The sequence below is a fragment of the Solanum verrucosum genome, unplaced genomic scaffold (assembly GCF_900185275.1).
Source record: "Solanum verrucosum unplaced genomic scaffold, falcon-dt-bn FXZP01000252.1, whole genome shotgun sequence".
NCBI classification, from domain to species: domain Eukaryota; kingdom Viridiplantae; phylum Streptophyta; class Magnoliopsida; order Solanales; family Solanaceae; genus Solanum; species Solanum verrucosum.
In genome coordinates this window covers 4,392,047-4,419,219 of record NW_026019988.1, presented here as the reverse complement: position 1 = coordinate 4,419,219, position 27,173 = coordinate 4,392,047, and the positions used below count along the sequence as shown (strand labels likewise).

At 32.3% G+C, this 27,173-nt stretch overlaps 4 protein-coding genes and 1 non-coding gene across 8 annotated transcripts; 2 read left to right on the top strand and 3 right to left on the bottom strand.

Moving 5' to 3' along the window:
* Positions 1 to 884: 884 nt before the first annotated feature.
* On the bottom strand, positions 885 to 2,405 carry LOC125818723 (CASP-like protein 4C2). The gene is made up of 3 exons (XM_049498236.1): positions 1,994 to 2,405; positions 1,391 to 1,526; positions 885 to 1,119 (listed from the first exon to the last, which is right to left on the bottom strand). Exons 1-3 carry the CDS (start codon positions 2,212 to 2,214, stop codon positions 892 to 894), a joined length of 585 nt encoding a protein of 194 aa, XP_049354193.1. The 5' UTR covers positions 2,215 to 2,405; the 3' UTR covers positions 885 to 891.
* Positions 2,406 to 5,444: 3,039 nt separating this feature from the next.
* LOC125818698 (ubiquitin-conjugating enzyme E2 7) lies at positions 5,445 to 9,117 on the bottom strand. The gene is made up of 6 exons (XM_049498208.1): positions 8,977 to 9,117; positions 8,794 to 8,896; positions 7,738 to 7,835; positions 7,531 to 7,631; positions 6,494 to 6,571; positions 5,445 to 5,904 (listed from the first exon to the last, which is right to left on the bottom strand). The coding sequence occupies exons 1-6, from the start codon at positions 9,017 to 9,019 to the stop codon at positions 5,830 to 5,832; spliced, it is 498 nt and encodes a 165-aa protein (XP_049354165.1). The 5' UTR covers positions 9,020 to 9,117; the 3' UTR covers positions 5,445 to 5,829.
* Positions 9,118 to 16,695: 7,578 nt separating this feature from the next.
* Positions 16,696 to 16,767, top strand: TRNAP-AGG (transfer RNA proline (anticodon AGG)). Its single transcript has one exon. It is a non-coding gene; the product is annotated as a tRNA-Pro (tRNA).
* A 907-nt stretch (positions 16,768 to 17,674) lies between these two features.
* Positions 17,675 to 20,487, top strand: LOC125818607 (heat shock cognate 70 kDa protein 2-like). The gene is made up of 2 exons (XM_049498104.1): positions 17,675 to 17,971; positions 18,558 to 20,487. Exons 1-2 carry the CDS (start codon positions 17,758 to 17,760, stop codon positions 20,300 to 20,302), a joined length of 1,959 nt encoding a protein of 652 aa, XP_049354061.1. The 5' UTR covers positions 17,675 to 17,757; the 3' UTR covers positions 20,303 to 20,487.
* Positions 20,488 to 22,059: 1,572 nt separating this feature from the next.
* Positions 22,060 to 24,738, bottom strand: LOC125818534 (uncharacterized). Of its 4 annotated transcripts, XM_049498016.1 has the most exons (3): positions 24,529 to 24,637; positions 24,367 to 24,418; positions 22,060 to 24,260 (listed from the first exon to the last, which is right to left on the bottom strand). In XM_049498016.1, exon 3 carries the CDS (start codon positions 23,773 to 23,775, stop codon positions 22,249 to 22,251), a length of 1,527 nt encoding a protein of 508 aa, XP_049353973.1. In that variant the 5' UTR covers positions 23,776 to 24,260; positions 24,367 to 24,418; positions 24,529 to 24,637; the 3' UTR covers positions 22,060 to 22,248. The 4 variants fall into 4 exon arrangements, with proteins under 4 accessions (XP_049353973.1, XP_049353976.1, XP_049353974.1 ...); XM_049498019.1 differs by lacking the exons at positions 24,367 to 24,418; positions 24,529 to 24,637 and adding an exon at positions 24,695 to 24,738 and having other exon boundaries at positions 22,060 to 24,366; XM_049498017.1 differs by lacking the exons at positions 24,367 to 24,418; positions 24,529 to 24,637 and adding an exon at positions 24,695 to 24,735.
* Between the last annotated feature and the right edge of the window lie 2,435 nt (positions 24,739 to 27,173).

Genomic DNA, 27,173 nt, shown 5'->3' with positions numbered 1-27,173 from the left:
CTGATAGTCGGGTTAGACCTATCAGAAACAACCTCTACCTTTTTAGGTAAGGCTGTGTACAATTCACACTTCCCAGACCCCAACACAAATGGTTATAAGCTTTAACCAGTCTTCTTTAACTTGCTAATATCTTTTGTAATCTCTGAAATATTCTTTTCATTTGATTATACTTTAGGTCTTGAACCAAAGGAGCGTCAATTGTTTCTCAGAAATAATGGTGGTTGAAAATGAAAGTGAAATTTTAACGCTTACAAAATTTCTAGGGATAATTGGTCGTCTTTGACGACTTAAATTCTCATTCCCCATGACTTGCTTAACAGCTTAGTCAAATGTAGAATTATTGTCAATCTTCCAGAACTCATACTGTCATCCATGAACCAAAAATGATTTAAAAGATATTTTTATTTTTTTTACAAATAAAATAGTATTTATATTTACTTCATGCCAAAAATATATTTAAGACGTCTAAATATTATTATTTGAGATGTGCCTAACTTTTTAAATAATCATGGTGTCTGAATAAGTTTGAGAAGGTATCTGCTACATCTCTAATTATTGTGAGAACATAGAATAAGAAAAGTAGTAGTAGCAAAGATATCAGATCCACACCACCAAAGGATGTCGCAATGGATTTCTTCTTCTTTAATCAAAGGTCTCGATTTTAATTCTTGGACATGGAAAAATCTTGTGTGCTACCCCCAAATGGGAGCTATTCAATACAAATTCGAATCAATTGAGCTCCCATGCAGTATCAAACATCAAATGAGAAAAAATAAATAAAATTATAGCCACACCACTCAATTTTTTGTTTACGCATCTTTGGTCAAATTTTAGTAATTATCAACTATAATTGACGTGAAGAAAAAATAAATTTAAAATATTAATTTATTTTTAATTTTGCACATTAAATCGAGAACCATTGATAATAAAACTTACAACCCGGAAACCCGACAAGAGTGAGGAAAAGCCCAGGAACATGAATCCGGCGAATCCAAAGGCTATTGAGATATCTGATTGAACGCAGAATGCATTGCTAACCGTACACGTGTCCATCTCCTTCAAAATTCGAGCCAAGGACGTTCCCGCCGATCCGGCCGACAGCAACAGGTACGCAAATACCTACAGGCAAAAAAGAGAGCTAATAATCAAAAACACATTCAAAATATTCAAATTTTTTCAAATTTCATACCTAAACTATCAAGTTAGCGAGAGTTTCTTGACTGAGCTAGATAAATTGTTCTCTTTTGCTACCTCAAATGTCATTATAATTCAGTTATGAAACTCGAAAAATTGAAATTCCACTCAAAATGAGGCAAAATTAACTTGGTGTTTCACAAATTTCTGCAGAAAAAAGCTAAATGATCGCCATTAAAGTGAAGGATTTACGAACCTGATCGTGGCCGAAATCGAACCAAACTTGAACGACTTCAGGGAAAACAGTAGCGCCTCTTGAAATCTCCCAAACGGATGCTCCTACTTCGAAGAGTGAATATAAGGCAACAATTGCACCGGCAACAGCCACAAACCTATACAGTAAAAGGAATCAGCGAATTTGAACGCCGGAGAGCTAAAACTTCATCGACTCTCAACTCCGGATACTCAAAAGCATCGTGGTTATCAGTATAAAACCGGAAAAAATCAGTTAATTTGAACTCCGTAGTACTATAAACAACTTCATTTTATCAGTATTCTTCCCTTTTTTTTGGGCTAATAATGAGCAAATAATCCATCAAACTTCAACTCCGGAGTATTAAAATTGTTGCGTTTATCAGTAAAAGCAAAAGGAATCACCAATTTGAAATCCAGAGTACTACAACGATGCCGTTTTATCGGTATTCCAATTTGTTTGTATTTTTTTTTTTTTTGCTAAAGTGAGCTAAAAATCCATCAAATTTCAACTCCAGAGTAATCAATTTACAGTTAAATCGCGTGAAAGATTTTGCTGATGAGAGGAGGAAATCCATTAGAACAAAAAAACTACTACTATAATTACCTGAAGGCATCGAAGTGGTGCCACTGAGGCAAATCGGAGCCGCGGCGAGAATTAGTGAACATGAAGATAGCTGAGGCAAGCGAGAAGCAGAAGGAAGCAAACCGGAAGACGACAATCAAAATGTTGAACCGCCGGAGCTTGTGTACGGATACGCTGGAGTGGAAGTGCGACGGCGACGGAGTCTCAACGACGCCGTTTCGAACTTGAGGTGATCTCATCATCTCGATTCTCAACGGTGCATTTATAGGGTAACGACGGCGTTTTGAAGCTTTTTACTGTTTTGCTTCAATGGAGTAGGGTTTTGAAAGTTTCAGGACAATTACATGGCATAATTCCCTTGAAAGGATAGAGAGAAAAAAAGAAAGAAAAAAGGAATATGTTTTTGTAAAGATAAAGAAAGGAAAAGGTGAGGAAGATGACAAAAGGAATAACAGAGAAAAAAGTAGTTCCAATACTTATAAGAGGTACACTAAAATTGTGACGGAATGGTTGAGATTTTTTGTCCTCAGTCCGGAGGGTTTCACAATTAAGCAATTTTTTTTAATCTTGAGTTAAGATTGTTTAAAATTGAATCAAATCGATAATTTGAATTGAAAAAAATTTATTAATTTATCGATAATAGATTATTGATTTATGATTTTAGTAACAATTTTAATTTTTTTTAATTATCGAGTTATATGTTTTGTAATGGTTTGAGATTTTTCTTAACGGATTAATTGGTAACCTGGTCGTAAATTAATTAATTATATTTATATCATTCACTTTATAAAGTCCTAGACATAGGACTTAGTTTCATACTTTTATTTCTGGTTGTCTCAAAGTCTTGGTTATTCTACAATGTGCCAGTGTTTGTTTTTGAGCAAGATGCAATATGTCAACTCATGTGCACGGTTCATTTGGTTTGTCACCTTGTTTCTAAGTCATTTTCAAATTTTCTGTTTGTGTCAAATCTTAATGGCTAAATCGAAGCGAACCGATAACAATCAATAATTGACAAACGATAATTGATAAGACAATATCTTAATGGTTCTATAATGATTTAACACGTCCACAAATCGATAACCGATAAAGTTGAACCAATAAACTCCGAAACCAAATCGAATCAATCAATACACAACCATATCTTGAATAATATAAAAAAATTTAACCATAAAAATTCTTGTATTTTTCTTCAATCAAGTGTTTCCTTAACAATCTCGTATTGAAAATGATCGAGAACCATAAGTGAATTGTCGAGTAATGCACAATATTGTTAATGAAAATCTAAAGTCAATGATATATAGCTATTTCCAAAAATAAACTTCACAATATATGAATTTAAAGTTATTCGGATCTTGATTTCAAACACCGAATGAAAAAAACTACTAGTAAGTGTTTGTTTGGCAAGGGTATAGGAGAAAAAATTGTGGACTCTATTCAATATTTAGTTAGAATTTTTAATTTTGGGATAAATAATTATAATACTATATATTGCTTCCATTTTAATGGTGTCTTAAATTGATAGGTCATGAAAATGTAGAAGTAAGACATTTTTGACTTTTATGTTTTTACACAATAGATCATCAATATGTAATTTTTTACTATATAATAAAAGAGAGTTTATGATGGGACATTCTACTATTTACAAATGACTTAAAAAGTATCTTAATAAATCATTTACAAATTACTTAAAATATTTAAAAGATATATATATATATATATATTCTACTATATAATAAAAGGGAGTTTATGATGAGACATTTTATTATTTACAAATGACTTAAAAATTATCTTAATAAATCATTTACAAATTACTTAAAATATTTAAAAGATATATGATAAAATAGGTTGACTCTCAGAATTCTATCAGGGTCACATATATCGGGACATAAAAAATAACATATATCATTTTAAAATTACCAAAAAAGTATTATAAATAATAATAATTAACAACTTAAAATATCTAAAAAACATTTTAAAAGGGTTAATTTTGTAATTTTATCCATATCACATAAATCAGGACAAAGTGACCAGTAATGTAGGTTATTTGAAAGTTACATAAAAATATTATAAATCACAATAATTAATAACTTAAAAAATTTTGAAAAAAAATATGAAAATTTGGATGACTCTCCAAATTTCATTTGTGTCACATAAATTCAGACAACAAAAATAACATATATTGGGTCCATTTTAATTTATTTGTCATAAATCATGATAATTGACAACATAAAATATGTTTTGAAAAAGATACAAAAAATTCCACTGATTCTTGAAGTTAATCTATCGTAAAAATATTATAAATCATGATAATTGACAACATAAAATATTTCAAAAATAAATACATATAAAAAAAATTCGATTGATTCTTGAAATTAATCTATCGTTAAAAATTATGTATAAAATACAATAAATCATGATAATTGACAACTTAAAATATTTATTTAAAAAACACAAAAAAATAAATTGATTGATCTGTTTAGAAGTGACTTAAAAAGATAAATCATTTACAAATAACTTCAAATATTTAAAAGATATATAATAAAATAGGTTGACTCTCAGAATTCTATTAGGGTCACATATATTGGGACAGAAAAAATAACATATATCATTTTAAAATTACCAAAAAAGTATTATAAATAATAATAATTAACAACTTAAAATATCTGAAAGACATTTTAAAAGGGTTAATTTTGTAATTTTATCCATATCACATAAATTAGGACAAAGTGATCAGTAATATAGGTAAATTTAAATAACTCACTATATTTTATCTATATCACATATATTAGGTCAAAAAATAATAAATATTGAGCCCATGCGCTGCACGGGCTCTTCGTCACTAGTATTAGTATAAAATACAGTACATCTTTCTTTGTTTCTTCCTTTTTATAGACACACTTTACTTTGAAAAAGAATCAATGTTCAAAGTACATACACACTGCTTGTTGCTTTCTACATGTGCTACATCCTTTTGTCTTTTTGATCGAATAAGCTTGGAAAAGAACTTTAACATGTCTTCTAAGTACAATATTTTATCATCAGCGATAGTATATTCAATGACATCTCAAAAAATAAAGTATATGCAAATCATACCTCTATCTTTGTGAGATCTAAATAGTACAATATACAACCCAACAACTCAATGAAAAAAGAATCAACTAGCGCTTAAAGTTCACTGCGAAGATCAATTCTATATCATTCCCTATTAAAATGTTGGGCAAGTGAAGATTTACTCGTATCCGGTACGAGCAAAGTGAAATTCAAAAGTACGTAGAACCTCAATCTCCACGGGCTTAGCAATTATTGTGAGATCTAAATATAATTTTAAACCTACAAATGTAGTCTAATAATAATGATATGATGTACGCAACCTTACCTCTACCTTCGTGAATCTAAATAATTTTTTATCATTTGAACAAGACACATGCAAATCCCCCCCCCCCCCCCCCCCCCACACACACACACACACAAAACACCCTTCATTGCAATGGGAAAATATGACTTGATATTACAACCAAATATCAACCCAACCACTTTTTCTTTTCATTAATGAGCCTTCTTTCATTTCTGGGTTGGAAGAGACATAAAGCTTGATATAACATCAAAAAAAGAAAAGGCCAAAGAACACAAAGTTCAGCAACCTATAAAGTTTTTCCAAGAAATATAACTGGCAATTAACATTCAAAGTAAGATCAACAAAAATGTCAAAAACCCCCAAGACCAGAAAGGCACAATACACAATGTCTAACGGTCGACCAATTCTACACGTTGTAGCAATGAACATCCAGCCAAAAGAACGTCGATGCCATTTCCTCAGCTTTATCATAAAATGTGTTGGTACATTTCTGTGTTTACTACAAATCTTGTGACCGTCTTACACAACGACTGACCCTTTTCTTGAATTCATCTCTTTTTTCCCTCCATTCCTTCTGCACAAGGCCATAAACGATACATTAATAAGATATTAGAAGACACTTCAGGGTATCGGGCAGAACAAGTGATCTAAGGAAACTGAGACATTTGACCATGAGTTGAAAAGGGTAACAAATGAAACGGTTAGAAGTGTCAAAGAAACAAGGAGAGAGACGACCGATGGAGGTTAAAAAGAGTGAAAAGAAACAAAAGAGTGATTCAGAAATGTGTCTATAGTTCATCCTTACTGTACAAAACAGCTTCCCTCAACTATAAAGAAGAAATTAGTCTGCTTTCTATTTTTATCAGCACCTTTCAGTCTAACAAACTCAAATATCTTTCACTGGCTGTTTGATCACTATCATCACACAGACTTAACTGCATTATAAGGCAACTCCCACAAGTCGAGATATCTACGGACATTTTGTTTATAGAGAGCTAGTTGTGGGGATATTACTATTAAAACTCAAAAAAGAAAAAAACCTAATGAATGTGTAAAGAAATATGAACTACAGAAGGTTCCCATGGAGTTTCAACCCTGGTCCGTGTTAGGCAGTTCATTTACAGGGGATCAATAAGAAAGAATTTAGAAATCAAGTTACTTACAGCAGCTTCCACGTTAGCAGGAGACTCATCATTAGGGCTTGAAAGCATGGATATGATGCTTAAAATTATACTCTCCACCTGCAAAGGACTCTCGAAGTCAATTTTGATTCCATAGAAATATATCAACTACTGCACAAATCAATAAGCAATAAATAAAGAAGCACTGAAGTCGGACGAGATATAAAAATTGAAGCAATTACACAGAGATAGTAAAGCAGAATTATGCAGAAGCAGGCAGCTGAAATCACAAGAAAAAGAACTGTCACCAGAGGTGTCCTCACATTTGACATGCATCATTAAGTTTGGCAGGCATGAGTGTGAACAGAGAATATAATTCCAGTAGAACACCGAACATGTCAGAATGCAATGCCACTGCTTATATAAAGGAATCGGTCAATTTAAAAGGGGAGGGGACCCTTTGATCAATGGAACCAGTAGTGTTCTTTTCATGCATGTGCATTTGAGAATGAAGATAGTAAACAAGTTGATGCATTTGACAAAGGAATGAAGGATTTAAAGACAACGAGGTCATATGGAATTCCACGACCTACTCAATTGCAAAGTACCAGGATATTTTGAGAGATTAAGCATTAATAGAAGTAATGACCAATAGAAGGCTAAGGAAATCATAGGATATACAATGAACATTATAGATCCAGGTTCTTGAGGTGATACATTGCCTTCTCAAAAGAGGAGCAATGCGTTGAATCAAAAGCTCGTTAATTTTGTTTTTTTGGTATCGCTTAAGATTAGCACCGCAGAAGATCTTCATAGCATTTGTTTTGTTTTGTTTTTTATTTATTTTAGTAAGGTCAGAAGATCTTGAGAGTTGAAACAAAAACAAGAAATAGTAGCCAAATCTTGGAGAGACATTAACCCCCTCGTGTAGTACACTTTAAGTTTTTTTTGCAGTAAGCAAACTGAAAAGTTAAGGCAAAATTTTCCTCCATGCAGTTGGTGGGAGGTTAGAAAAATTAGGAAGAAAGACAGATATTCTGCATTCACATTTCACAATGGCGTTTGTGATATAGTCATACCGTGTGGACAGGAGACCAACGCTCACTAGCATACTCATAGCCATTTGGATCATCACCAGGGGGGTGAAGAATTGAGATGCAAACCTTCCCATCAGAGTAAACTGTATGTCATACCAAAATACCAAGCAAAAACTAAAATCAGTGCTGATGATGGTAATGAAGAACAACCAGTTTATTGAGCCTCAAAATAGATAAGTAGCTACAAACCATTAGGATGCCAGATCTCTGTGGTAAACCTTACAGTTGGAGGACTGTTGGGATAATTTTCAGGAAAGCTCATGATAGCATTAAAGAAACCCCCTTCACTGCAATAATAGCAATTACACAATGTTATACTCTTAATTAAATACGACAAACCTGTCATATTTTAGCATATCTAAGGTTAATACAACAATCACAGATTAAAGGAAGTTAATAGGCGAGGAATGCAAACTATAGAATAATTAGTTCTCAAAACCATGACACCAAGGACACAAAGTAAGCTTGTAACAATCCTTTTTTTCCATAAATTACTTCGCCCCGATTCTTAATTTAAGCAAGTTTCTAGGATAAGAAAATTATGTATTTCATGTCAAACTAAACTCTTCACTTGTACTAGGCAAGATGAATCTATATACTTCAATTGCTTGAATTCTCAAGACATTCTTCATATCAATCATAGACTTTATTGAGATAGGCAGAACTCTCCCTCTGAGATGCTGGACACACTCAATTGGAATGGGAAACACTATTGAATCCGGTACAAATGAATCTATAGTTATCAATTTTCATGGGTCGGAGGGGCAATCGACAGGGAGTTCATCATCAAGAAATAATTGAATGACCAGATCCTTCTTTTCAACCAATCAATGCAATCCTCTTTCTATTCTGCTATATTCCATTTAATTCCAATACAAAGATACCAATTTTACAAGATAACATTAATGTATCATGAAATATCAGTAGATTACAGCTCAACAGAAACCTGAAAATGTTCAGAACCCAATTACTTGACTCAACCGCACAGCCTTTTCAAGGGAAAATTTACACCAAAATAACAACAAATTCAAGAAAAGAGAAGAAGCTACAAGCCCAAATTAAAAATCAAAACTTAGATTAAATGAAATATCAATAGAATTACAGCTCAACAGAATCCTTAAACAGCTCACAACCCAATTACTTGAATCATCACACAAATTAACATCAAACAACAACAAATTCAAGAAAAAAATTTAGCTACAAACCCAAATTCAAAATCAAGAAAAAAACAAGGTGACCACTCACTATAAAGTATCTTGAGGTCCAATAATGGTGACACTCCATTCAAACAAGTTGCTTTCATCAACCAAACCAGCCGAAAATCCATCAACTGGATGTTTACAGAGATCTGCAAGAAAAAAAGCACAAATCAAAAAAAGAAAACAACCCCAATTCAGCAAAAATTACATAGAACCCCAAAATGGATACCCTTAAGTTGTTTCTGAAGGAGAAGACTAGCTTGTGAAGCCATACAACTTCAGAGAGAGAGAAAAAAGAGAAACTCTTCTAGAGAGAGAAAGCTAAAGACTACAAAAGGGATTCCCTCAAGAAGGTTCTAGGGCAGCGAAAGAGACGAAGTGAAACAGAGGTTTATGGAATTTATACTGACAGGGGCGGTGCAGTATAAATTTTGGGGGTTAAAAAGTATCATTTGGTACCATTTGTGAGAGATCGCGTTTGGATTTAAATTTTACGAGTTCAATACTTCATATTTATTGAATTTTTAGTAATAACATAGGAAAGTTTATGATTATAGTTAAAAAATTAAATCGAATCTCAATTTGAATCAAATCGATTAAAAAACTTGATATTTAATTTGATTTGGTTTTAAATTTTAAAAACTAACACTATTTGATTTGGTTTTACTAAAAAACAACTGCAAAAATAACCAAATCGAACCGATAATTTAGGTGTATAAATTCTATGATTATTTATATATTATTCATAAATGAAATATAAATATTTTTGTTAAATTTTAATTAACATAAGTTTTTAACTTTATCATTTTCTCAAGCCAAACACTTTAGCCCAACTATAACAATCCAACTCCATCAAAATTCATTTTAGTCGTTGCTTACCCTACTTCACATAAAATAGTCACATTTTCTCTTAATTGAATCACTTTGTTCGTATAATGATAACTCTAGTATTGCTTAATTGAACCGACAATAGTTTTTTTATGGATTATTCATGTACTAGGTGTTTGTGTCTATCGAGATACGTACGTCCTAAAAAAATTATTACTTTCAAACCGAATAAATCAAAAAAACTGAACCAAACCGACAATTATTTTTTTCGTTTGGTTTTAGAAATTTAAAAAAATCGACTAGATTGATTTGATTTTGATTTTGATCAATAACCGATTCAAATTGAACCACGAGCACCCCTAATTATATAGGTACATGAGTTTTACTATTGTGAAGAAATTGAAATTTTGATTAAGTTGAAATTAGGGACGAAGATAGAAGATATCAAAAAATTATATAGTGAGTATGAAGTTAAAAAGTTGTTAAATTCGGTTGTAACCTAAAGGCGAAGTTAGAAGATATCGGAAAGTTATATGATAAATGTAAGTAATGAAAAACGTTTGATTTAATTAAATCTACGGCAAAGATGAAGGATATCAAAAAATTATATGATGAATATAAGTAAAGAAAAATGTTGGATTCAATTTAATCTAAGGACTAAGATAGAGAACATTAGAAAATTACTGATGAATATAAGTAAAAGAAAAACGTTGGATTCAGTTAAACCTAAAAACAAAAAATAGAGGATATTGATCTTGGACGTATTTATGTCTATTTACTACATTTTGTCCATATATACCCTTAGTTTTAAGAGCATTTTTACTACATTGTGTGTGCTTTAAAGAGCATTGTGATAATGTGCACTAAGATATATGATTAGACTATGCATAGAGTTTGACGAGAGCTGAAGCGATAAGTAAAGCTTAGTAGCAAATCAGAGGAATGCGGGGGGAAAACTAGACAAGTGAAAACTGAGATGGGTGCACTATAGGGGCGCCACGCCATATCCAAAATTGCAGACACCCCAGACTAACACATTACTAAGGCGCTACGCCATCCCCCAAAATGTTGAAAACCCAGGCTGGCGCACTGCTAGGATGCCACACCAAGGTCTAAGTTGTTGCTATGCTGGCACAACACAACCATAGATGTCCTGACGAGTAATCTCAAATTTTGTATAGTCTGAATTCAAGAAGAAAAATAAATTAATCTTTCAAACCCTATAAATAAAATATTGGACCTTTTTGATAGGGTGTCGTCATACTTTTTAGCGCAAGAGGAAGAGAGTAGAATTCACTATTAGGTTTCTTATCTTCTACTTTTTCTTAAACATTACTTTGCGTGGAAACAATTGTTTTTGTGTTTTTCATTATCACGAATAGTTAAGAACCCTTGTTCTAGGGTTGAAGTTACCATAATTGTTGAATATTGAATCAATGGATGAAGTTGGTTATCATATAAATTAGTCTTGTGTTCTTGAATTACTATTTTAATACTCGATCATTATTAAAATAAATCTATTGTTTGTTCTTGAACTTGAGAGATGAATAGAGAGATAAAACTTGAAATATAAGGAACATGATATTTTCTTGCACATAACTAGAATTTATTTGTATCTACAATAGGGATACCTAGTTACCTTGCTTGATTACGAAATAAGAAGAAAGCTTAGTGCTCCACAGTTGATTCAATCTATCCCGCTCAATGATGTAGTTAGATTGTCAACTGTGGTAGGTGATTAACAGTCAGGAGATTATAATCATAATATCACCCTTATAAATCAGTGATTTGATAACCTTCTGAAATCCATTGAGGTGATACGACGCATGAATTCTTAGTTAATTAAATTGCACACCCTAGAATTTTTCCAAAGCATTGTTATACTTTAAAGTGAAATTGAACGGTTGCTATAGTTATTTAATTCTAGCACTCTTAGGGGCTGTTTGGTTACTGTATAAGTTGCATTTTATTCATGTATAAAAAGTTGCATTACTTTAACCATGTTTGGTTGGTAGAATTCTAAATGTTGTATAAAAGTTATTCATGTATTAATTTTATACGGTGTTTGGTTGTGTTTTTTGTAGTCCTACATAATTAATACCAACATAACTTATGAGGGAATCTATGTATAAGTTATGCAGAGTAGAAGGTGGAATAAGTTATGCAGGTATTAGTTATACATGTATTAAAATAGTAAATTACACATTTACCCTTATTGATTTATTTTTAATTATTTTCATTGAAAATGTTATCCAACTATGCTATTTTCCTAACTTTTTTTTAATACACGAACAACTTTTTTTTTTTTCTGTTTTCATTTGAAATCCAAATGTAATATTTTATTAATATTACAAATTGAATTGTATATAGCGTTATATATTATTACATATATTCCACTTCTTTAATTAACATGTATTATTATTTTGTTTAGGATGTGAATTTATACATAATTCATTTATTTGGTATATTAAAAGTGTATAAACAATATATACAACATATTGATAGAATATTTACATTATATAAAATAGGATATTATAATGTACTTGAAATATATTAATCGTATTTTATTTTTATACGTTATAAACATAAAAAAATAACAAAATGAAAAAATAGCATTCCCAATTAAGTATAGAGGGAGAATTTTTTTTCTTTACTTTTTATTCAAAAAGAGGGAGAATTTATACTATTTGCTTACTTATTTATTTGTAAGTAATATATATTAATTTACAACAAATTCAATATTTATTAGTTAATAATTTATGCATTGTGATCTCTACATAATTAAATAATATATGCATAACTAATACTTGCATAATTAAACCCTGCATAACTAAATCCTACATAACTAATACCTACATAACTAATACTTGCATAATTAAACCCTGCATAACTAATATCTACATAACTAAACCCTACATAACTAATACCTGCATAACTCTAACCGGTAACCAAACGGCCCCTTAGTATTCAAATATTAATCAAATCCTTGTGGCACACTTGCATTAAATTGTGAGAATTAATCTAATTAGGTAAATAGTAAACCGACACGTCTATATGGATTCAATATTCGACTCCTAAAAGGGTCACTTTATTATTTACACTACCGTGTATACTCTCATGTGCATTTGGACTCAACAAATATCGAAAAACTTCACATAATAACTCTTATGTAAGAAAAAAAATGTTGGATTTAATTGAACTTAAGGATGAAGATAGAGGACATCAGAAAATTACATGGTAAATATAGATAAAGAAAAATATTAGATTCAGTTGAACCTAAGGACAAAGACAAAAGATATTGAAAAACTTTACGCGATAAATCTATAAAAGAAAAAATATTGGATTCAGTTGAACCTAACCTAAGAACGAAGATAGAGGATATTAGAAATTACATGATAAATATAAGTAAATAAAAATGTTACATTCAGTTAAACCTAGGGACGAAGATTAGAAAAATTATATAGTAAATGTAATTTTTTTTAAAAACGTTAGATTCGATTGAGTATATGAGCAAAAATAGAAGACATCAAAAAGTTAAATGATAAATGTAAATAGAAAAAAAAAACGCTGAATTCAGTTAAACCCTAAAAATGAAGATTGAGGATATCGAAAAATTGAAATATTATATGATAAGTATAAGTTTAAATAATCTTATATATATATAAATTAATTCCCTTTAGGAAAGATACATAGAGTAATTGGTAAGGAATGAGTTGAGTGAGCTAGGTAACTTTTTCGTGGACCAATTTCATGGGAATGTCGACATGCAAAAGTGGATCCACACATTAATGTGTATGCTAAATACTTTATAGGAATACTTTATAAGTATCTACTAATTTAAAATTTTGAATTTGTCTGACTGATAAGTAACATTTTGGTATCGATATAAATTATGTTAAGATGACTTCAGATTCTTTTATTCTTAATCAAATATTTAAATCTAATTTAAGTCCTTAAGAATAAAAATAAATTCTATTGAAAATATCATCTAAAAAAAGAGCCTTGTAAACTTCAAATTTAAATTAAAACGAATTTTAATGTGAAAACAAAACACCGAACCAAAGTAAATGGTGTTTAAAAAGTAATGATCTAAATGATCACTACTAGAAAAATGTAAATCACCTATGGATTTTACCTGGGGATTTTTTTCGCAGATTTTTCCTATGAATTTTCATGCGAAAATTTGAAATTTCTAAATTCTAGAACTGTTTACATGCGAAAAATATTTTCCCAAAAAAATTGATAGGTAAGTTTGGTGCCATTTCCACAAAATTAATACATGGGAATTATTTGGGGAAATTAATCTGCGGGAACTGTTTTCATAGGTAAATTCGCAAGTAATGAACAAAAACTAATTTTCATATTAGTTTGCAAGAAAATTCCTAGGTAAAGTTACTTGCAGATTTAGCTAGGGATACTTACATGGAGATTTACCTAGAAATATTTTTATATGTGATATTACTCGAAGATTCAAGTTTCACGAACTTTGTTGGGGATTTATTTATTGAGGATCTACTTGAGAATTTTCTTACCTAGAAAATTACCGAAAAAATGTGTTGGAACATTACCGAATAACGTATTGGAACATTACCGGAAAAAAAAGAAGAAGGTGTTTGGAAATAAAAGGCCTAAAAGAAACAATTGAAATTATCATATTTAATCAAGTACTTTTTTCTTGGGATAAGAGTTTTGAAAAATAGATACGTTTTCTAATACCTAAATTATATTCATCTTATTAAGTACTTTGTGTCAATTTCTTATTTAAGAGGTTCTTTCTTATAGACTTTACACTACGTTTCTTATTAATGGTTATTGTTTTTTTCATTGTTTTATTCTTCGTTTATTTGGGTTTGATGCACTTGAGCCGAGGGTCTTTCGAAAACAACTTCTCTACATCTACGAGCTAGTTGTAAGATCTGCGTACAGTCTACCCTCCCCAGACCCCGCTAAGTGAGATTTTACTAGGTATGTTGTTGTTATTAAAAGATACATATTCTAAAAGAATAATCTCTTTTTGATTAAAGAACGTGAATAAAATACATAAATATATTTAAAATTGTGCCATATTATAATAGTGTTTATTTCTATTAATCTTTAAAAAAAAAAGAATTAGAAAAATATAACTATTAGAACATTTTTTAATTTAGTACTGAAAATTTTTGGTATAATTCCCTTGCTATCTTTGTACCACATCGGATGAACCTCAAGAATAGACAAAATACATGCCAACATGCATATGCTTTTCCTCCGTGGATCATGCGTCCACTTTTGGATTTGTACTTAGATACTCCAAAAGATTGAAAATTATCAAAGCACCTAACATGCTATGTTGTTTTGATGTCGCTAATTAAATCACGAAATAAATTTTGTAACATTCACATTTAGATTGTGAAAGCTTAGATTTTCTAGCTTTTTATGTTTGAATTTCACGAGTCGTTCACAAAGTTTGAGTCTTTAACAAATTTTCAAACTTCACGTGATTATGCTGAAATTATATTTACCAAAGTTTTGAACATTTTAGATAAAGATATTTTTATTCATAAATGAATTTTATCTTTAAAATCAACCATTACTCAATTATTTTTCATGTGATATCCGATATTAATTAGCAGTGCAATAACTTGCTAGACTAAATTTCGTGGATCGAAAACAATGTTGTCACAAACGTAAAAAGTTAGGAATCATGAAATTTGAAACAAACATTCTTTTTAGGAGCTTCAATAATAAATAATGAAATTATTTATGAATTCAGATTGATTATAATTTGATTTCTTAACTAAAAATAGTGTGTAGGTTTATCGAATGAAATGTATGCTTGTCAAGTCCAATCCTTTGTCTTCACTGATCTATCACTTTGGTGATTGAATATATTTTCTCTAGAGAAAATGATCAAAATGGTCCTTAATGTATGGCTTTGATTCCATTTGGTCCTTAATGTATGGACTTGATGGAAATGGTCCTTTATGTATCATAAATTGTGATCAATTTGGTCCTTCACCCTAAAATTAATATATTTTTTTTTTGCCGTCAAAATACACGGAATATGTAAAAGATGCGCTCCTTCAAGACTTTCCTTTCCCTGTTTCCAAAAATTCCAAAAGGGCACATCAATTTTTTTTTAACCAAAAGGGCAAAATCGCTCATGACAGAGCGATTTTCTTCTGACAAAATTTATGCCGTTACTCCTTTAAAAAACATAAAATCGCTGCCGATCCAAATTTTTTTTCTTTTTTCTTTAAAATTGCTGCTGTGATTTTTTTTTTTAACAATGCTGCCCCAACAACGTTTAAAAAATAGAAATAACTGCTATAGCAGCCATTTTCTTAAAAAAGTAAAAAAAAAAATTATTAAAAATTCTCGAGGCGAGGATTGCTTAAAAAATAATGGGAAATCACTCCACGTGTAGCGATTTTAGTTGATTTTTTTTTAAATAATCGTTGCCATTAAAAAAAAAAAACTAAAATCGCTACACATGGAGCGATTTCCCATTATTTTTTTAAGCAGTCCTCGCCTTGGGAATTTTTTAATAAAAAAAAATTAAAACTTTTTTAAGAAAATGGCTGCTATAGTAGCTATTTCTATTTTTTAGATGCTACTGGGGCAGCGTTGTTAATTTTTTTTTCACAACAACGATTTTAAAGAAAAAAGAAAAAAATTTTGGACCGGCAGCGATTTTTATGTTTTTTAAAAGAGTAACGACGTCAATTTTGTCAGAAGAAAAGTGCTCCGTCAGGAGCGATTTTGCCCTTTTGGAATTTTTGGAAACAGGGGAAGGAAAGTCTTGAACAAGCGCATCTTTTACATATTCCGTGTATTTTGACGGCAAAAAATAAATAAATTAATTTTAAGGTTAAGGACCAAATTGATCACAATTTATGATACATAAAGGACCATTTCCATCAAGTCCATACATTAAGGACCAAATGGAATCAAAGCCCATACATTAAGGACCATTTTGATCATTTTCTCTAACACCAACCTCTTTCCATGAACCTAATTTTGGAGTTTTTATCCAATAGCTTAAAATATATTAAATATATGTTTATATCAAGAAATGGAACATTTCTTATTTATATTGTTTAATATCAAATAAGATCAAGTGATATAAAAGAAACAAAATGGGCATTTGGTCTAGTGGTATGATTCTCGCTTAGGGTGCGAGAGGTCCCGAGTTCAATTCTCGGAATGCCCCAATTCTTACTTTTGGTAAATTTTAATTTACTTAAATGCATATAAAAATATATATTTAAGTGTATCTGACAAAAAATTGTTAATTAGTGATATAAAATATAATTAGTTTAAATTATAGAGATCGTGAATTGGTAAACATAGTAAAGATATTTATGTAATTAGATAGTTTCTCCATTTAAAATTAAGCATGTTAAGTAATTTTTGTTGGTTGTATAATAAGTTTTTATTTTTATTAATTAATGTGCACTATCATCTAATACGTGACATTGACATATCTAGTATAAACCAACATCTTGGAATTAACAAAATGAGTTTATCATTTGAAATTCAAAATTGTTAACTAAAACAACTTTAAAATACTTTTACTAAGATATAATATTGTCTGTTATGAACAAATTCCGCATAATTCTTTCAGAAAATATTTCACATCATTAAGAATATCATGCACATTATATGTATCACATTTTCCCTCAAATATCAATATAAATTTTGTTCATACGCTCGACACAAATCAGTATATATACATATCTTGAATAATTAACTCAATTTTACAAGCTCACAACATTTATTTTGAACGGGCTAACATGTTGAATTTAAAGTAAAGTTCAAAATTATTTTTATAGGTTTAAATTTAATATAATTAAATGCATATATTAACATTTAAAATTAAAATGTTAGAGGAAAAAGTAAGAAAATTGAGCGAAGCATTATGAAACACGTCTAGAACTGTAGAGAAATCTCCAGAACTTACCAGAAGCTACAAGCAATTGGTCAAAAAAAAAACATTCATCACCAAAACTCACCGTTTTTGTATCCAATCTACGGTTACCTAGAAACTTCGAGAGACTCATTTCAACTATTTATACTCTTCTCATTTTTTCCATTTTCATTAACATTATACCAAAAACGATCTGTAATTCTGTGATACTTTGCTTTAGTAGTTAAAAAATTACTCTGTTTTCTTCTTATATTGTTGTGAAAAAGTTTGAAAATGGCCGGAAAAGGTGAAGGACCGGCGATCGGAATTGATCTCGGAACAACGTATTCGTGTGTTGGTGTATGGCAGCATGATCGAGTTGAGATTATTGCTAATGATCAAGGGAACAGGACTACGCCGTCGTATGTGGCGTTTACTGATACGGAGCGATTGATTGGAGATGCTGCTAAGAATCAAGTTGCTATGAACCCTACTAACACTGTTTTCGGTAAGTTCTGGAAATTCATGATTCTCGTTCAGTATTCGAATTAGGATTTTGAGTTTATGTTCAGTATTTGAGCTAGGATTTTGAGCTTATGTTTAGTATATTGGAGCAAGGATTTGAGTTCATGAATTTTGAATTTGATTAGGTTCTCGACTAATCATTTATACCTATTAAGCTAGATTTTCGAAAACATAAATTTAGGGTGAGTAAAACTGTATATCTTCCCTGTTTCATCAGTTCATCAAAGCTAGGTCCTGATTTGTATCTGCATTTTCAACTTATGGTCTGTTGATCATAAGTAATTGTAGCTCTGCCCTGGTTTTTTTGTTAGTTTATATAGTACCATAACAATGAAGAGTGTTCAATTTAAGTTTATAGAAGTGGAATCTGGCAAATTCGTCCAGCTTAACCATGTTAGGCAAAAATATCAACGATAATAAATTCTTGTTTTTGTATGCTATATTTACTCCGCTGTAGCCACTGACAATTTTTTAGCTTACCCAAATTATCTGTTCAATTGAAGTTTCAAGTAAGAAAGAAAGTAATTATGTTTGAATTCATGCTGAAATCTTTTATAATTTGATTGCAGATGCCAAGCGATTAATTGGTAGGAGATTCAGTGACCCATCAGTACAGAGTGACATGAAGCTTTGGCCTTTCAAGGTCATCCCAGGACCTGCTGACAAGCCTATGATTGTTGTCAATTACAAAGGTGAAGAAAAAGAGTTCTCCGCAGAAGAAATCTCCTCCATGGTTCTTATTAAGATGAAGGAGATTGCTGAGGCTTTTCTTGGAATAACAATAAAGAATGCTGTTGTTACTGTGCCTGCTTACTTCAATGACTCTCAACGTCAGGCTACTAAGGATGCTGGAACTATTTCTGGGCTCAATGTTATGCGTATTATCAACGAGCCTACTGCTGCTGCAATTGCATATGGACTTGATAAGAAATCAAGCAGTACAGGGGAGAAGACTGTGCTTATTTTTGACTTGGGTGGTGGTACATTTGATGTCTCACTACTTACCATTGAAGAAGGTATTTTTGAAGTGAAAGCCACTGCTGGTGATACTCATCTTGGTGGAGAAGATTTTGACAACAGGATGGTTAATCACTTTGTTCAAGAATTCAAGAGGAAGCACAAAAAGGACATCAGTGGGAATCCTAGAGCTCTTAGGAGATTAAGAACTGCATGTGAAAGAGCTAAGAGAACACTCTCATCCACTGCTCAGACAACTATTGAAATTGATTCTCTATATGAGGGAATTGATTTCTACACGACGATTACTCGTGCTCGGTTTGAGGAGCTCAACATGGATCTTTTCAGGAAATGTATGGAGCCTGTTGAGAAGTGTTTGAGGGATGCTAAAATTGACAAGAGTGGTGTTCATGATATTGTTCTTGTTGGTGGCTCTACTAGAATTCCAAAGGTGCAACAGTTGTTGCAGGACTTCTTTAACGGGAAGGAACTCTGTAAGAGCATCAACCCGGACGAGGCTGTTGCATATGGAGCTGCTGTGCAAGCTGCAATCTTGAGTGGTGAAGGGAATGAAAAAGTCCAGGACCTTTTGCTGTTGGATGTTACACCTCTTTCCCTCGGTCTGGAGACCGCTGGAGGTGTCATGACCACCTTGATTCCAAGGAACACCACGATTCCGACTAAGAAAGAGCAGGTGTTTTCGACCTACTCAGACAATCAACCTGGTGTGTTGATTCAAGTTTATGAAGGTGAAAGAGCCAGGACCAGAGATAACAACTTGCTAGGGAAATTTGAACTCACTGGCATTCCTCCAGCACCAAGAGGTGTCCCCCAAATCACTGTATGCTTCGACATTGATGCGAATGGTATTTTGAATGTCTCTGCTGAGGATAAAACAACTGGCCAGAAAAACAAGATCACCATCACCAATGACAAAGGAAGACTATCTAAAGATGAGATTGAGAAAATGGTTCAAGAAGCTGAGAGGTACAAAGCTGAAGACGAAGAGCACAAGAAGAAAGTGGAAGCCAAGAATGCCTTGGAAAATTATGCATACAACATGAGGAACACCATCAAGGATGAGAAGATCGCTTCGAAGCTTTCTCCTGAGGAGAAGCAGAAGATAGAAGATTCGGTTGAGCAGGCGATTCAGTGGCTTGATGGGAATCAACTCGCGGAGGCTGATGAATTTGAGGACAAGATGAAGGAGCTTGAGAGCATATGCAACCCCATTATCGCGAAGATGTACCAGGGTGGTGCTGGTGGTCCTGACATGGCTGGTGGCATGGATGAAGATGGCCCTTCAGCCGGTGCTAGCGGTGCTGGTGCAGGCCCTAAGATTGAAGAAGTTGATTAAGCTTAAGATTATGATGAAATCTAGTTCTTAGTAGTAGAAATAAGATGTAGTGTAGTTGTAGTTGTCTAAACTTGTTTTGTATGTAGAAATATCCTTGATATTTCATCCAGTCTAGTCTTTTCCAGTTTGTGTTTAACATTTTCTCTGTGCTTGTTTATGAGTTTTATGCAACTTTCTTTCATGTAGATCACTTCTGATATCCCTTTGCTTTTTCTTTTATTTCCTATGGACATTCACACATCTCTAAATTTAGAACGCTGCAACCAGAAATTATTAAGCTAAGTGAGAATAGACGCAAAACACTAGAGAAAAATTGTTTTCCTCCTCTTGAAGTTGACTGTGTTTATATTGGAATTGAGTTTATTAGAGAAGTCTAAACGATTAAATAATGAAAACATTAAGCCACCGTTGTAACCAATGAAGCAAATGATCGGAGAATTTATGGAGGAAATCGGGTTATTGAAAATATATATTGCTTCTTGGCCTATTGGTGAATCAGATCTTCTTCAATTTCCGGCATCAAGCTAGTAAAGTGATGTAATTGCTGATTTGCGGATTACATCATTAAATAACTTCTACTTGGGGTTACTCCTTGAAAAGATTCTTCATTCGAGTTAGCTTCATTATAGTCTTCGGATTATAATTCTTAGATTCATGTACATATCAATTTTGCATACCAAAACCAATTCTTAAATTTATGTACATATCAATTTTGCATACCAAAACCAATAAAACCATTACTAGCACCCGAATTGGACTCTAGTCATTTGATTCTCGAACAAAATTATTCCGAGATTTTAGTTCTTGGATTAATTTATACTACTTGAGAAGTGGGATAAAAAAAATTCAAGTTTAATGGGATATCTACAATTAAACTTGAGACAAAATTTATATACTTCATTTGGTTGGCTTTTATTCCAAGCTAAAGCTAAATTCTAGAATATTTCATCATATTCCGTGCATCGACCTACCCCATTAACTTTAAGCCAAAGTTGCCAGGATACCAAACTTTATTATCACAGATAACTATATAGAGATGGCAGTAGAGCTGGCAACTTTGACCTGTTAAGATTTTGACGTGCTCTATCCTGACCCGTTTAAAGTCTTCTTACATCATACGATGAACCCATTACCCGCCTTGCCTCATCATGTATTTTAAATAAATAAGATTGGCCCAGCCCTTCCCTGCCCCGCCCCATTTAATTGTTCCTCTACCCTGTCCTGTCAAGGGTGTGCCCTGCCCGTCCCGCCCCAATTGCCATCCCTATCAGCTAAATCAATATGAGAGTACCAGAATTGATCAGGCTTGAATGCATATTCAAGACTAGCTTATTCAAAAATTGAATAGATACATCTTTCTTACAAAGTTTATTCTTCTAGCTTGTTGAAATGCAAAGTTGTTAAACTTTTTCAAGTCTACCTTGTCCTTGTTCAAATCAAATAAGTTAGAATGATGTAAACACATAAGTTGTGCATTGCTGCAGTTCGAGTTATCTCGATAATAATAGCACAACTTCCTCTCAAGTTCTGAGAGACAGATGTACCAAAAGATGAAAAATCTCAATGCAGTAAGTCGTCTTCTGGAATGTGAGTCCTAAGATGAACAGCTTTCTCTTGAGATATACATAATGATCAGTATGTTATACAGAAAACGAAACACACGACATGACGAATAGAGACAGATTTAAGCACAAATACCATTCAACGATAAGAACAACAGTATGAAGTTGTTAACGATGGCAATAAAGGATCAAGAGTAGCAGGAACAAAATGGTGTGGACATTGAGGGCATGCAAAAATAGCATCTTCTGTTCCACATTGGTTGATGAGTGGGGAAAGAAAACGAATCTTTCCTGATTGAATTAGAAGAAAATATAAATATCATTTCCATTGAGGTCAGTAAATAATAGTAACTACTACCTAAGAGAGCGAGCATCCACTGATTTTCAAGCCATTGCTTCTGTCAAATCAACATATGCATGTGTGGTCCAAGGCGAGGGGCGAAGGCACACTAGAACCTCGTGCTCTTCTGGTCCTACACGCTGCTTAGGCACATGAATTTCAAGCATAGTTCCAGTTTCATCTCCATATGCTTCTAGTTTTGCGTCTTCTGGAATGCGAGTCCTAAGAGGGATTTCCCTGACAAATTCCCCTGAAGGGCAGTGCTCCGGAGATGGATCTGATAGCTTGAAAGTCCTGTTTTGTCTTTTGATGATGGGGATACATCCAGTGCTGATACAAGATATCTTCACAATCCCGTGAGAGATGGTGTTTCTCCAAGTAACTTTGACACTTTTTAGATCCACAAAAGGCATGCTAACAAGTATCAAGAACCCTGCGTCGTCTTCATAAATAGTTTTTGCAGCTGTAACAGGACCAGATGCCACTTGCATAGCACCAGAAAAATCTCTTAGCCAGGGTGGGCTAATTGGATGGATATCCGTAAGCCTCTCAGGATGTTGACTATTAGGCAAACAGCAATCGTCATTGTTTCCTCGAGTAAATCCATTTTTCTTCCTCTTGTTGCAGACAGCCAAAATGTTTAGTCCTTCTCCATTTACATGGTTTGCAGATCGAGTAGATAGATTCAGACTTGATCCATTCAACAATCTCTCTGGACGAGGAATTGCGTTGTTCTTCAATGCAGGAGACCGTTCAAGCTCAAATTCTGTATGCGGAAGGCACCTCCATGACTCAAAGTCACTGGCTTCAGAAGGAATCGAAAAATTCATGTCTCGGCCTGTAAGCTCCATCCACTTCTTTTGCTCCTCCTTATCAAGACCTGTAAGATTAGGTGACCTAACAACTTCAATTCCATGAAGGCACTGAGGGTTGGAAAGACCTCTGTAATGTTTCCTCTGCATTTTGTGAGATCGAGCAAAACCTTTCTCTGCAGTGAAAGGAAAGGGGCTCTCCCCCTGGCGTGAATGCCCGTTCATGTAACTCCTCAATTGCATCTTCCCAAGAGCATTTTCAGGCCTGTCCTTGAAAACCCACATGTACATATTCTCCATATCATGCTGAACAAGGAAAACATCCTGCTTCAGATCCAATTTATCATACCGAGAAACCCCGTTACTCTCACGAATAATCTTACCCTTTGACTTCTCATTCAGAGCTGGCTTAAAGTAAAAAGTGAAGAAAAACCAAGCTCCCCAAATACTATCAAGCCGCTTGGCACACTTCTTCCCAATCTTTGTGACACTAATATTCGTCTCAACCTCATAATGTTGGGAACCAAGGCCTACATCTAGCATATCACATGTATCATTCCACGAAGGAGGAGGAGGGCTGGGCTCGAGTGGGAGATTAATATCAGGTGGCTGTAAATGGTTAACAGTCCGGATCAACTCCCTCTCCATTTCATCATGAGAAGATGAACCGGAATCCATGGACAAGAGGGTGGACAAATGATTGCTTTCAATGGTTAAGGTTGTTAGAAGATCTTCACCCATTTTCCCCTTTGCAAGCATTTCCTATTATTCGGGGTGGTCGTAGAGGTGCCTCTAGCCCTTAGCACAGGGTTCAATGGAACCTACTGCTTTCAGTTCTAACCAAGTATACATGTGAAAAGGGATCTTGAAAATGCATAAACATACTATAAGGAATCCACTCCCAACTAACCGACTCTAAATCCTGGATCAGCCTATCTGGAACAAAATTTCCACCACAACTACCACTTAGTAACATAACCATGACCACCTCATCCACATATCCACAAAGAATTAGACAACTCACGATTCAAAAACCTTGAATCAAACAACCCAGATTCAAAATCCTTCAAATTCCAGCCAAAACAGATAACCAAAGAACCATATAAACCACTTCCCAATGCTTTTCACACACACCCATACCAGAAAACTCACAACTTTATCAAACAATTCATCAAATACCCACTAAAGATTCAACCTTTCCAAGTTCAAAACACCATTTCTTGATTCCAAACAAAGCCTACAATCTGTATCATTTAAAAAATTCAATTAAACAAAGAACCCCACAAATGAATTACACATACAAACTACAAATTTCAGTAAAGATCCAAAATGAGAACTTCTCAAGAATACCTGATTCCAAAACCAGAACACCAATTCTTGATTTCACACCAAAGCCTACAATCTGTATCATTAAAAAAAAACTCAAGTAAACAAACAACCCCACAAATGAATAACACATACAAACTATAATTTTTTCAGTAAAGATCCAAAATCAGAACTTTTCAAGAATACCTGATTCCAAAACCAGAACACCAATCCTTGATTCCAAACAATCCTACAACATATAACATCACAAAAAATAAGAAAAATACACAACCCCACAAACCAATTACACATAAAAATTACAAATTTCAGTAAAAAAACAAGTAAAGATCCAATTTTTTTTTCTCAAGAATACCTGATTCCAAAACCAGAACACCAATTCTTGATTCCAAACAATCCTACAATATATAACATCATAAAAAAATAAGAAAAAAACACAACCCCACAAAACAAAACACATAAAAACTACAAATTTCAGTAAAAAGTAACTAAAGATCCAATTTTTTTTCAAGAATACCTTATAAAATACTCTGAATCTGCGAAAAAAAAAAGTTATGAGAAATGAGAGGCGGTGACGTAAAAAGGAGAATGAAGAGAAAAGGGCACTTTGATTGAGAGCTTCTTAACAAGATAATAATTTTGATAAGGGTTGATGAGAAATGACCTGCACTAGTTACAACCGTTACACAAAGGTACCAAACGCCGTTAGATAACGGTGACGGTGTTAGTAGCAAAAAGATAAAGCAAGTCAATTATTATAAACCTGTCAAATTTAATAAATATAATATTTGGGGAAAAATAATAATCATGTTTTATTATCGATGTACAAAAATTCTTCCTTTTCTACAAATGGTAAAAAAATGATTTTTTTCCTTTTTGATTAACGGCATATTTAACGTATTTTTATTTTAAGATCAACTATACTTTCTGCATTTCATATTAATTGTTCAATTTACTATGAATAGATACCTCATATGACTTATTAATATATTTTTATTAGTTGTCCAACTTATTATAAATAGATGTTTCAAATTACTTATCGAAAGTGCATTAATTAATATTTTTCTCATTTTATGCTTATAATGAATTCTTTTTCTGAAAGAATAAATAAATTTATGCATTTTCAAAGAGGTTTATTAAAGGGTAACCCTCCGTCGTTTTTTTATTTGTCATACTTTTCTTTTGGAGAGTTAAATCATATAAATTTTAACTGACACTTTAAGATGTATTTCTTTTTCTTTATTATATTGATATGAAAAAATTACAACAAATAGAAATTTTCATATAGTATTTAACTATCTAATTTTTATTCTAAAATATCAAATTAATGTAATCAATTAATTAAATAAACTCTCAAAAATCGTAATATAACAATTAAATAATATACGTAAGTGATGGTAGGTGGTACAAGTTGAGGGGATTAGTAAGAAATGAGGTATAGAGCTGGAATTGAACTTATCGAGATAAGAAGGTGGCTTACCTTTGAATGAATAAAGTCAAGAATTCGATGGGACAGCTCAACATGAGCAAATTAAATTAAAGTAAAAGTGGCATATATGGTCCAACTAACTTTATTACCTTCACATTATGTTGATATTGATATTTATGGGGGGATTTATCATACTACTACTACTTGGCTAAATAAGTACACTTTCCTATCTTTTTCTTTTTTCTCTTTGTTAAAAGTTTTCCTTCTCCTTTTGTTGGGATAAGGTTTTGGGATGTGTTAGGTTGAAAAGAAAATTTATCTTACAATTTTTATTTTTATTTTTTAAAATAGTGATAATGTTTTTTCATCGGAGATAATGTTTTTATCTCACACAAAATAAAGGTAATATAACAATAATATATCAACAAGGGTTGTGGTTGAATGATAAGTACTCTTTCAATCTTAACTTAGAGGTCTCGGATTTGAGTTTCCTTGGTTATGAAGTTGTCTTTGTAAGAGAGCGTTTTACCCCTTAATGTGAGACTTCTCAATGCGAATTCTGATTTAGTCGAGCTCCAATGTGGGTACCGGACATTGAGTGGAAAACCAAATAAAAAAACAACAATAATATCCCGTGAAGTTTTATAAGTGGGATCTGAAGAGGATATAATGTATGCAGATTTTACTACTACCTTGTAGAGATATAGAGACTGTTTTTAAGAAATTCTCAGTTCAAAATGCAGCAATTTCAAATTCTCTCTCTATATATATATAACAAGTCACACAAAATAAAAGTATATTTACATATATTTCTAACTCTTCAAATTTCATTTGTGGGACAAATTATATTGAGTTGTTGTTATTAATAGTTATAACTTATAAGTGATACTTATAAAGTTTTTACTTATATTTTGGTAAAGGGGTGGTGGATAGGAGTTTATAGGTGTATGTTGGAGTCTTGGAGATATGGAAGAGACCATCTCCAACAAGTCAATACTTTAGTTGGAGATAGGACTCCTCTCGTTTGATTTTATTTGATTTTATATAACAAATAAATATTTTAGTTTTTTTTGTCTATTTTAGCAAATCAAATTTTTTTATTGCTTTCCTTCCATATCACTTTTAGTATTAAATATAACTACATATACTAGTAACAATTAAATCTAGAGTTCTAAAACATTGTTAATAAGGTTGATTTAGTAAAATATTCCTCTAATTAAAGTTTTTTAAAGGGTGTGTCAGACAGTGACAGATCCAGAATTTTCTGGGTTCGAAAAATAAAAATATAGTATTTAGGATTTAAAGTTGCAACCTCAAGTGAATTTTGAACCTCCTAATCCACTAAATCAACGTCTTATCTTGTGTTTAGGGGATTCGAAATCCTATAAATCTATACTAAAAATAA

Bases quoted from the DNA above. Each gene is read 5' to 3' on its own strand.
- LOC125818723 (XM_049498236.1), bottom strand. From the start codon at position 2,214: ATGATGAGATCACCTCAAGTTCGAAACGGCGTCGTTGAGACTCCGTCG. The intron at 1,527-1,993 runs GTAATTATAGTA...TTTACTGTATAG, and splicing joins CACCACTTCGATGCCTTCAG to GTTTGTGGCTGTTGCCGGTG. The intron at 1,120-1,390 runs GTTCGTAAATCC...TTTTGCCTGTAG, and splicing joins TCGATTTCGGCCACGATCAG to GTATTTGCGTACCTGTTGCT.
- LOC125818698 (XM_049498208.1), bottom strand. From the start codon at position 9,019: ATGGCTTCACAAGCTAGTCTTCTCCTTCAGAAACAACTTAAGG. The intron at 6,572-7,530 runs GTATGACTATAT...AGTCCTTTGCAG, and splicing joins GTTGGTCTCCTGTCCACACG to GTGGAGAGTATAATTTTAAG. The intron at 5,905-6,493 runs GTAAGTAACTTG...GGCCTTGTGCAG, and splicing joins CTGCTAACGTGGAAGCTGCT to AAGGAATGGAGGGAAAAAAG.
- LOC125818607 (XM_049498104.1), top strand. From the start codon at position 17,758: ATGGCCGGAAAAGGTGAAGGACCGGCGATCGGAATTGATCTCGGAACA. The intron at 17,972-18,557 runs GTAAGTTCTGGA...ATTTGATTGCAG, and splicing joins CCCTACTAACACTGTTTTCG to ATGCCAAGCGATTAATTGGT.
- LOC125818534 (XM_049498019.1), bottom strand. From the start codon at position 23,775: ATGCTTGCAAAGGGGAAAATGGGTGAAGATCTTCTAACAACCTTAACC.